Here is an 11,795-nt window from a genome sequence, read left to right as displayed (position 1 = left end):
CCGTACTCCGTTCGTAAAAACGCCACATGTAGTATTCCCTTTTAATCAGAGCATCTCTCTCGTCACCTTTTATATAAAGAGAAGAGTTTAAAGATTTTTTTCTGACGTGTCAGTTTCTACTTGTGAATGAGTCTAATTTGGGTGTCTCGATGCTGGAGGAGCGTTTTTGCAGAAAAGCATGGAGGGCTTTAGTAGAGTCGCTTTTCGCAGAAAGCCACAAAGTCTGGATATTGAAGACGCAGGTGAGCTGAGATGTTTTCTACTTAGAGTGATTCTTGACAATATAAGGGCGCTCTTCTGCAAGACTACTTGTATTTATGACTATGTCGATGCATTTGTGAATGTTGTGTAAATGAAAGAAATGTATCCCATCTTTACACACGGCTGCAAACTCTAGGGCAGGTATGAAGTTTTGCAGGCAAGTTCCAACCTGCATGTGTAAGCATCTGCAAATTGTAGGGTTGTTTTTCTTCTCGTAACTTTCTTGTGACTATGTTAAAACTAGTGCCCAGTGGTGCTTGAACATTAGTTCCATGAGTTAACGTTCAGCACCCTAATACTTGCAGTGCTGAATGTTTTGAACCAGTTCCATGTCAATCTTACTGCAAGCTTATTAGAAGGGAGTAGCTTATGCCTGCGCTGGTAACTGCGTGTGCAAACATGCACGCAAGAACACTGCCTGCACTTGTCATGTGAACTTCGCTCTCTGTGATAGTGGTGTCAACAGCGTGCAATTACTTGCCTTAAGCAAAGGATTTTCTTCCGGTCTAAACAGGATCAGAACCGCTTATTTATATTTACAACATAAATTGTAATATTAGTCCCATGAAGTTACAGTACTTTATTCTCAAAAGTTATTATTCTCTTCATTTGGTTTCTCTCGGTGGCACAGTGTTGGATTTACAGAATTAACATTGAAGATTTTACAATATCCTTCTGACTAGTCATCATTGCATTTTGAATTTATATTTTTTTAAAGCCAACATGTCAGGCTAATCTGCCCAGTTAGCAATGGAACCAAACAGATCTATCTCAATCTCAAATACATTTTTGCAGGGTCACCTCGCTAGCCCTCTGATGACAGGATTTTTTTCCGCCCTGTTAGTTTCATCAAAAGTTGTTACAGCAAAGCCTACTCCGATAAAAAAAAAACACATCTGTCACCACTGGATGGAATAATGGCTGTCAATCAAAACTGGGCATTATTTTCTTTCTAAAAGCAGAATGTTACCACTGAAATTGTATTGGGTTTTATTTGGTGGTGAAGATGTCCCTAGTGAATCTATAATGTTTATTTGCTTATATTCAGATCTAGTTCCTGTTTAAGTGGATGTGAACCACATAGCAAGAACTGCTGAATCATTTTTTTGTCACCTTTAAGTTATCATGGTGACTTAGAATGACTCTTAATAATCAACCATCTGTCTTTCTGCCCTGTTGATCCAGTTCTAAATAGACCACGAATATGTACTGCCTTTCAGGGAGAAGTCACTCGTGCTGTTTGATTGTGTAGCACTGAACAGTATTGGTTGATCCCTTGATCGTGTGCAGATTCTATATTAGTAATTTCACAAGATCTGTAATTGAGCCCAAACAAATGCTTTCCATCCCCTAATTTGTTTGCTTCGAGGCATGATGAACTGGGTCCTATACAGTGCAGTCTGTTAAAAGCCTAGACAGTGTAGTGGAGCTTGTGGTACTGTGAGGGCAACCTAACCAGTGTACCATAATGGAACTTTTTGTTTCGTGTCTGCTTGGATAGAAGCAGTGGGTCTATAGTATATGAATCAAGACTGTGTTTGCAGCCATTGTTGTGCTCTGAGTGACACTCATTCATCCTAGTTGAACCCTCCTACTGTCCTCTCCTGGCTTTAACTTCTGGAGACTCTATTCACTTCCTGACTACTCAAACATAAATTCTATTTATGAGCTGACTCTGGGTCATTTCAAAGTTATGGAGCATTGCCATAAGCAAAACAAAAACATTCAGGTTAACCATATTGCAATTATGATGACATTTTTCAACTGCTGTTATTGCACTTAATTGTGTCTATGTAATTGGTAAGTAGTCCACTAGATGGCGGCAAATACAATGTTTTCGATCTCTTTCTGCTTGGTGCACATCATGCGTGGTGCTTGTTTATCCTAGTTATGGAGCATTGCCATAAGCAAAACAAAAACATTAAGGTTAACCATATTGCAATTATGATGACAGTTTTCAACTGATGTTATTGCACTTAATTGTGTCTATGTAATTGGTAAGTAGTCCACTAGATGGCGGTAAATACAATGTTTTCGATCTCTTTCTGCTTGGTGCACATCATGCGTGGTGCTTGTTTATCCCCCCCATAGGACCGTCTGGGGCTTTTATCTGGAGATCATTCTGGCTTGTGACATGACATTTTGTGGGATTTTGTTTTCTCCTCCCAATTCCAGCATTTTTGACATCCCTTGAAATGTACACACACAAAAGGGTGGTTGGCTCCTTTTTTACCATGGTATAAAACCATTCATTTTTGTAATGTTAGAATTACCTTTGTATAACTAAAAGTAGTGATATTTGATATTTTGGATCTTTTCCAATAGATTCCAACAGATCCAACAGCCATTTTTGTTTCTGTTCGTAAGCGCGTGCACTGGTGTGCATTTTAACTCGTGGGCAGTATGTATTTTTTCTAAAATGTGCTTCAGATGGATTTTTATTGTAATATGCATATTTATTTGAACTATCGCAGTCATTGCCCTGGGATGCCGCCTCGTCTCTTATTAGCGGACATGGTCACATCCTCAGCGGGGCATTCACACTGCCACTGCAGCCACCAACTCAAGCAGTCATGGGGTGTTTTGTTTGTAGAGAGTCCCAGGTCACAGGTGCACCTCCATTTGTTACATTCTGGATTGGCAATTGTATAAAATTTAGAACTCAACTTTTTGTAACATGTACAGTAATGCCAATTGTGATTCTGCAATCCTTCTGCTTTGAATGTGTAGTGACTACATTTTACATGACACCTGGTCTGTCCATTTTAAAAGTCGTTTGAAAACATTTTTAGTCTTGTCAAACAACTATAGTGAAACACAAAAGACTATCAGTGAGCAGCAGAGAGTCTGTCTCAGGCTTTCCACATGCGTTTCCTGAGTACACCGTTTCCCCTCCTCCTGCCATTGTGAAGTTCTTTCCAGAAAACTACAGTATTCTGTTTTACCTTAGCTCCGAGCTGAGCCCGCTCGGCTTTTTGAGGATGGAACTCGGGAGGAGTTCTTCCCTGAACTTTCTGAACTCGAGGAATTCCCCATTGCAGAAGGACAGAACTCCAGGAAGGTGTTAGAGGATTACATACCTGTTTTTAGCATTTTTCCTTAAGACGTAGTTATTTATTTGTGAGTGGAGATGAGAACTTTACAAGAATGGAGTGCGTTTTAGAACCTAACCCAATCTACACGATCAAAGCTCGAGCATTATGTACAGTTATGCTATTTTCACTGATTTTACAACCACTGTGGACTACTTGGGGAGCAAACATTGGAGATTTCAACTGGAGTGGTACAATAGCGGAAGGTGAGCCATCACAGTATAGGTGGCAGAAGATTTGATTTTGTTTTCTTCAAAGCAAAAGACATTTGTATTGACAATGAAACGGCGGCGCAAGTACTGGTTTTGGAGACGTAAAGGTAAAAACGCAAAGATGTGTCTGCTCTGCTGCTATGGTAAGATTTAGAGGCTTTATTTGAGGAATGAAGGATGAAATGTTTTTGAAGTGTTTTACCTTCTTACCGGACAGTACGGTATGGTTGCATTGTATTTTATGAAACATGTCTCATACATCGATTTGTTGCACACGAAATCCTTCACAAGTAAGATGTTGCTTTTTTGCTAAACTCACCATTTATTTGCTGTCGGTCTTGCTGAGTGATCATTTGGAGGGATGTAATCTGACCAAAACAAGTGGAAATGATCATCTCTCGAATTTGTGTTCCAAAGTTGCTTTTGTTAAGCAGTGCCGCTGCAGTGCCCCAGTGAGTGGTTTACTAATGTGAACGTTTGGCAAAAACACTTATCACAATAGTTGATTCACTGAGCCGTGGCGTTTGTTTGTCTCCATGCGGACGAGCTTGCCTCTGCAAAGTAATGAAGCACAGTTTGAGGGGGAATGCTGGATAAAAAAGCAGTTTTGTCTATAAAGGCCTGGGAACCAACCCCCCCCCCCCCCCCCACACACACATACACATGCATTTTTTTTCCAGCCACTCTGGCCTTTTGGCCACTGTCCCTGAGGCCCGTTACCCAACCGTGTTTGTGTTTGTGTGCAGCGTTAAAGGGCACGTATTATATGAGTGGATGTGTGTTGCAGTGTGCACCTTTCTTAGGCTAGCGTGTATTGTTGGAGAGCTCCATCGAGTTCCCCTTCTTTTCCTATTTAAAGAGCAAAAGAGAGAAAACACTGAAGCATTCTGCTTTCGTTCTCACTGGCAGGAAGGAAAAGGCTGGGAACGTAAGCCAGCCTGCCCGAGTCCTTTCACCACACTTATTGTTTCAACGTGGGAGTGGATGTCACATGCTCAAATGACAACACTTGTCACAATCAGTGTGGGATGGGTCCACACTTTTAAAAGTGTTCAATGACAAGTCCAAAAGTTTGAACGAGACTAAAAGTTATGATCAGGGATTTTAAGTACCATAAATTTTATTGATACTTTCATCTCTGGTGATGTCATACACAGTCATGTCTAATATTGTACAACACTGAAACTCACTGCAGAACAAATATTTAACAATTGCACGCGTCATGCAGGTGCCATGGTTTCAATAAAGTGCATGAATTGAAGCCTGCTTGTCAAATCCGTTAAGTTAGATCAAATGTGATTGCTCATCCAGTGCATCAATTATTCATGTAGAGGGGAAAATGGTAACTCCTCTTAGGCAACTAAATTTGAGACTGAAGGCTGGTGGTGCAGTCTACTAATTCAAATGCTACACATGAGTCATTTCATTGCACAGAGAAAAATAAAGGTATTAACTAATGAAGTATGCTCATCATTGAACTGCAGTACATCAACATGAAAGATGTTTCTATTGTTTTGGTGGCTTTATTTAGCCACTGTAAATAAAAGGCACAAACCATTAGTAAGTTGCTCAAAACGTGAATATGGAATTTTGCATTACATCCAAATTAGATTGTGCAAATGAGTTTATTTTTAGTTACACAGATTGATATGATTAATAAAAGTGTTTGTCTCATTGATCCCCTTCAGCATTTATTGTGCAATCTGCATCAAAGTCTATTTTACTCCAGGTTTCCAGCTGAGAAAGATGAGAAAAGCTAAGATAGCTAGCTAATGAAATTAACTGGGCATCTTCTGCACTCAGATGCTCCTGAGGCTTTGTGAAGAAGTGAATGGTTGAATGCATTTGCTTATCGCTGCTTGCGTTTCAGATTGACAGGAGTGAGGGTGTAGGCCTGTGTCCCAAGCTGATTATGGGAACCAATCCAGTGCAGGTTGTGGCTGTGATGCGGGGGCAGATGCTTACCAGACACACTGCTTGTGGTTGCCTGCCGTCAGCTGTTCTCTGATGCACAAGCAGAGTCTTTGTGTGTGTGTGTGTGCGTGTGTGTGTGCATTGGGGGATGCGCAATTTCAAACGACCATTCATCATTGACCCTCTTAAACAGCAGGGGAGAGGAAAAAAAAGGAAAAAAAGAGTTCAAATGAACTATGGACACATTAGCCTGTGTGGAATTAATTAATGATGTGTGTTGCAAATTCTCGCTCGTATCTTCATCAAGTGGTGGGCAATAGCCTGGAGCCATGCTGATGCCATCCTCCCATTACCTCAGGCATAAAACAAAAGATGGATCAGAGTGGTGAGAACGTGGTGTGGGTGTGGGCCACACAGCCAAGGTGGCAAAGGGAACACCAGCTGCAGTTTTAAACAGGCAGACAGGGTGTGAAAAATATTGTCACTTGTCACTGCTTTCATGCTTCTGATAGGCTGAAGATGTTTAGCAGCTGGGTATGTTGAATGGAGAAATTTAAGATGGGAATGTTTATTGTAATGTCTTTTGGTTTGATTTTTCAAAATATTACACCCTCAGCCCAAATCTAAAAATGTCAATTAGATTTACAGTGCATATCAAATAATCTGATAACACATGCCTAACCTAAATATGATTAACATCCTCCTTGAGCATATTAGAATAGAGTAAAATAGAAAACCATACTTTTCCTGTCATTGCTCTGAGGAAGGTTTTGAGGCAAATGAATATTAAAGCAGAGTATGATTTAAAGCAGGGATTATCAACTGGGGTCCGTGGGCCTCGAGCGGTCCGTGGCTGTATTGCAGGTGGTCTGCAAAATTGGAAATGGAAAATAATAGACATTTTTAAAAAAACATTCCAGCTAATTTTGTGAATCGTTTGCCCATCCAAATCATGTCAAATGTAGCTGAGATTCCCAAAATAGACATACGCATGCAAATAAATAGCCTGTATAGGTCTAGCCTCTTTTTGTGCAAAATACAATAATATTCCGCCAAAGCAGTGTTCCCCGGGTAGCTTCTTGATTATAATAGTGGTCCCTTGGACAATGTTATGCATAACAAGATGGTTGTGTGTGTTTTGTAATAGAGGTGCACTGGTGCAGGTTAAAAAGTGGCTTCATGAGTGCGCGCCATCACAAGGTTAAGGGTACTTTCCCAGATGACATCCATGCATGTGTTGGATCTAAATAGGCCCATTATTCACACCGTCAAAATGTTGCCATGGAAACACTGTCCATCAAATAAATGTTGTGTTGGCTTATCAAATCAAGCATTCATTTATAGGTTAATGAATTATAATGTCTGTTGAGTGATGATTGCCACAATTTGTCATCATACACAAAATAGCACACAAACTTCATCACTACCAATAATTTCAACGCGTCTGACTTTGTGACCCTAATAATCAAAATACCTGCATAAACCTTTAGCAAACTGAAATTGGAATTGCATGGTAATTCCTTTGCTGTGTATTGTGTGTTTGAGTGTGACCCGACCTGAATACTGTGTGACCTTTTGGCACTCACGACTCTGCACTATCCATGCCCAGGAAGTAACTCTTCATTTTCTGTATACAGCAACCAGATATCCTGTCAGAGGTTTATACACACGCACGCACGCACACACACATGCGCACTTAGTACACTTTAGGCGCATTAATTACTGTGTAGTGTAATGAGGCCTGCACAACCTCAAACCTTTGCGTGTACATTGGTTGTGTATGTGGCATCCAATCAAGAATGCGCGAATGGGGCATATAGTACAGAAATAAATTTTGAAATACTATGTGCCATGGTCAAACCAGTCAACATCATATTTACTTACTACAATGGCTATTTGCCAAGTAACATTTCTGGTGAAGCATTTTCTTTTTCTCTTTGCACCACTTGGTGACGCACGGTATTTTGGATTATGCATAGCCAAAAAAAAAGGATGAAAGTTAAAGCAAAAATATCAGTTAACTTTCTATATTAGCTTAACAAAGGTCTGGTGATGTCTACGTAGGTCTGGCATAGCAGAATATGCATGACATCAAAGTTTAGTTTGATTGTTTTTTTATTTCAACCTTACTAAGGCCAGATGAGTTTGATTGAATTCTGAATTGTGTGACATTTTGAGATCCTGTCACTGTATTGTTGTGTTAAGTGAAGACTAAAAATGGAGAATATCACAAGAGGTCAATTGACTCAGTCTTTGTCATCATTTGTCCCCTTTCAAAATATTTCACAAGATGCGTTACTATGTTGGAGTTTGCAGTTTTTTCTTGGAGCACTTAGTAAAGAAAGTTATCTCATATTCAGCATTCATTCGATCATTTCACAATCCTACGTGGAACTTAATTAAGATGGATACGTATATCCACAGTATTCTGCCATTGTCGTAGATGTTTGCTTATCTTCTATAGGGCCAATTTGTGTGTGCAGTTCAGGCTGAAAATGAAAGCGTATGAGGAGACCGCCAGCCACGGCGCCCAGGGGGCTCCGAGGATGACTTCTCTCAAACAGATCAATTCTTCGTCATCTCATGTCCAACCCGCTGTGCTTCTTTTGTGTCACTCTCTCCCTTCCCTAGAAGGGGGTTGGTTTGCATGGCGTTGCGCATCTTCTATGCACTCTGGCCAGCAGCAGTATCCAGGGGCAGCAGATGAGTGTGGCCATTGGCTTCCTCCCCTATTCCTGACCCTCCCTTCCTCCTACACAATGGGACTGATTGTCCATGTGACACACACGCACAGAGGGGGCTTTGCTCTGCTTGTGGGCTGACTGGCGCTCCCCCACCATATGCCCCATCTCTACTGGAATGTGATTCTCTTCTTCAGTCCATGTGGAGTGGAAGGCGGAACAGTGTGTGAAGCAGAAAGTGAGAGGGACACAGAGAGAGAGAGAGCGCAAGATGAGAGGTTGAGCTGAAGGGTGAGTCAGTGCAAGGAGGGAGCGACGGAAGGAAGGGAGGATGCGAGAAATGCAGCCAGGCAGCAGTCTATCAGCAGCCTGATTTCCGAACCTGCCCACCGGCTCTGGAACATCGCGCACAAGAGGAGGGAACCCTTTTTTCTTTTAAGGGTGGGGATCTATTTTCCACTCTGTACCCTACTTGTGTTGTGACTGGACACAATCTCCACTCAGGTTAGTGCTTCATACCGGCATGCACAGTGTAGCCATAGGGCGTTGGGTTGATCGGGCTGACATGAAGCAGTGCCGCGTCAGAAAGGTGTTGTCTGCGCAGCACACACACACACACACACACACACACACACACACACACACACACTTACACTAGGATGCCCTTTGCTGAGGCTGCTGGTTAATGAAGGAGGGGGCACACTTGGTGTGTGTGGGTGTGTATGTGTGTGTGTGGGTGTCGTAAGGTGTTTTCAGATGAGTCTCTGAGCTGCAGGGAAATGCGCTGAAAGTCTGCAACACACACACATTTATGGTTTTCCATTAGAGAGGCTGCTACTGTTTCCCCCAGTTTCGTGTGCTCCCTTTGATTGGCGCCTCAGTCCCTGCTTGAGCTGTGGGAAAACATGCACTTGTGTGTTACTGTGTGTATTTTCACTGTTGCCTGCTTGAGTTGTGTTAGGGTTAGCTGACTACAATGTCATTTAAAGTCATGATGATGGACATAAGAGACCTTGTTGAGATGGGCATTAGTTCAATTGTTTTTTTTATTAGAAGCATTTAAAGAAACTTTTTGGCTGTATTGAACTTGAACTTTGTTGTTGGTGTCATAATGAGTAGAATGGTGTCCTTCATTCCCATGGCAACTACGGCTCATCTGTTTAACAGCTACTACGTTAGCACCGATACTGATTCAGAATCGTGTGTTGTGCATGCAACATTGACATGTGTCAAACTGACCAGAATAATTTGGAATATCCTGTAGTATTTGGGTGTGTCAACGAAAAGGAAGGTCACAATGCATATTACTGAGCCCATCTGTTCCAAATGTCCACAAAAATGATTTCCCACCTGTAGGAGGGGCACTTTAAATAAATGACTCCCTTTAGGCACACTTTGATTAAGAAGCATATATCAATACGGTGTCATTATCGGTATCACCTTTCATTGAAGATGTTTTTTTTTTTTTTGTCACTCATTGCAAATCATAACACAATATTTCATTTTTTTGCCACTTAGGAATACATCTTGCTATCATGGCCAGATTCTGCTGTTTTAGAGGTAAATTTAATGCAGTCCCATTTTGGCTCCACAATTATTCTAGAAGGTACAAGTTTATATTGCCAAGGCCCCGTGTAACAAGGTGCCATACTCGGACACTGTGAAAGAATACCAAGAGTTCTAATGAAAGAAAATACACTTGGTATCTTGGATATAAATCAGCAAAATCTTAGCTCTGAAACATTCAGACTTAGGAACACCAGTGCAACATAAATGCATACAGTATATTCATTTTGTAGCACTCCAATGAACAAGTTTCATTGGGTGGCATGCGAGTTTATGATTTTGATGAGTCGTGACATTTACTGTTCATTTTTTTCTTTTGTGGAAATAGTCAAATATTGTGTGGTTTCACTGGTACGGAGGAGTGAACATGCGATGTGAGGTGAAAAATGAGCATATTAAAAAGAGAACATGTTTCGCAAGTAAAAACTAAAAAGAAGGAAGAAGGAAGCCTTATGGAAATAGAGCTGATGTCTCAACACTTGCTCGTGTACACCAAGTGTGATCTCTCATCACCTTATTTCATTACTTATTTTATTTCTCCCGTTCTTATGTTTCCCCCCCACATTAATTAGTTAAGGATGTTATAAATGTTTTTTACCCTTCCTCTTTCTGTAATGGCCAAAGTAAAAATAAAATGCTATGTCATGCCCAATGCAAAGGCGCTGGTGAGTCAAGTTGCTGTTTTGTTCTCTTTGTACAGTGGTTTGTCTTTCTGCTGACACCAACCAGAAATGTTGATTCCGTTTGACACCTTATTCCACCACGAGGTGTCAGATGAAATGTGACATTTGTGTAGGCGGGGACAGGTTTTGAGACAGAGAATAACATTTTCAAAGCTGTTTCAAAAGCATTTGGATTGTACCGTGGAGCATCGTTGTTAGCAATATAGGAAATACATACTTTCCTAAAGGGCGTCAAAGACATTTTTGTGCTGTATTCAAAGTTTCAATTATCAAGGCAGATCAGGTCAGAATATTATACTTAAAGGTTTTGAGTCAAAACAAAATGTACTTTTCATTCAGAACAAAAATATCTAACTCACCAATGAAATAACACCAAAGTGGTCTTATAATAAATTACACTTCACAACTTGACATATGCGGAATAAAACAGAAACAAAAATTTGTTTGCATTTCCTCTAAAAGGAGCTGCTTTCTAACGGGTAAAATGGTTCTCATTCCTCTTTCTATATATCTTTCGGCATGTTGTTGCTTCAGGCTCGACTTTCTGCAGAAAGCTTGTCTGCGCATTCCAGTTCAGTGCTGAGAATGTAGGCTCCGGAGCTTCTTGTCAGAGAGACTCATTCATACTCGGCACAAGAATCCTGCTGGGCACAATGATCTTGTTTGAGTTCTTTCTGCGCTGTTTGATGAGGCTCTACATTTACTAGTTGCCCTATTTACTTCATGCATTATGCATCAAGTGAAATCTGATTTGTGCCATTTGCAATTCAGCATTGACAACATTCAGACATACAATATGAAGGAGCTTTGCTATGATGATGTACAATTTAGTACTTAAGCAAAACATAATTCGCAGGCATCCCTCTTACTCAACCTCATTTATATTGGTTCAGTGACATTATGTGTGAAATGTATGTTTTCCATCACTTATTGAAGGTCAAAGGTGTGTGTGTGTGTGGAAAAGCCCTAGTCACTCGGTGTAAAGCTAAAAAAAGAACAGTAGGTGTCAGCCACTGTGAAAGTATGATTTCACCATGTCCTCATGAAACTTTCACAGATGTCATCCACACCTCCTCCGCTCATGACAGCGGCCTGATGACTTTTAGTCTGCACTGAACTCAGACCATCATCAAATGACCAATAGAAGGGTATGGTGTGTAAGAATTTCTCATGGGTTTATTTTTGGAGAGGTTTTAAACTCAGGAAGTACTTTTGCTTCATAGATGGAACTTTAAGGGCTATTTTGGGATGACAATGGAAAAAAGGCTTAAAAAAGAAATGACAGCATAGAATCTGCTTGATCGGTTATCACATTGTACTTAACATTGAGTGTCGATTTCACCTTTGTAGTCTAGCTTGCCATGAAAGTGCTGACCATGATTATAA

At 40.7% G+C, this 11,795-nt stretch overlaps 1 protein-coding gene across 1 annotated transcript in view; it reads left to right on the top strand.

Annotated features, from left to right (window-relative positions):
* The first annotated feature begins 3,207 nt into the window (after positions 1-3,207).
* Positions 3,208-11,795, top strand: part of fgd4a (FYVE, RhoGEF and PH domain containing 4a) — a 32,957-nt gene continuing 24,369 nt past the window's right edge. Inside the window, exon 1 of the mRNA XM_061284143.1 lies at positions 3,208-3,559. Coding sequence (XP_061140127.1) covers positions 3,409-3,559 — 151 coding nt within the window. The 5' untranslated portion in view covers positions 3,208-3,408. The remainder of the gene's footprint in view (positions 3,560-11,795) is intronic.

This window comes from Syngnathus typhle, linkage group LG7 (assembly GCF_033458585.1).
Source record: "Syngnathus typhle isolate RoL2023-S1 ecotype Sweden linkage group LG7, RoL_Styp_1.0, whole genome shotgun sequence".
NCBI lineage: Eukaryota > Metazoa > Chordata > Actinopteri > Syngnathiformes > Syngnathidae > Syngnathus > Syngnathus typhle.
The sequence above is the reverse complement of the archived record's forward strand: the minus strand, read 5'-3'. Positions and strand labels throughout refer to the sequence as shown.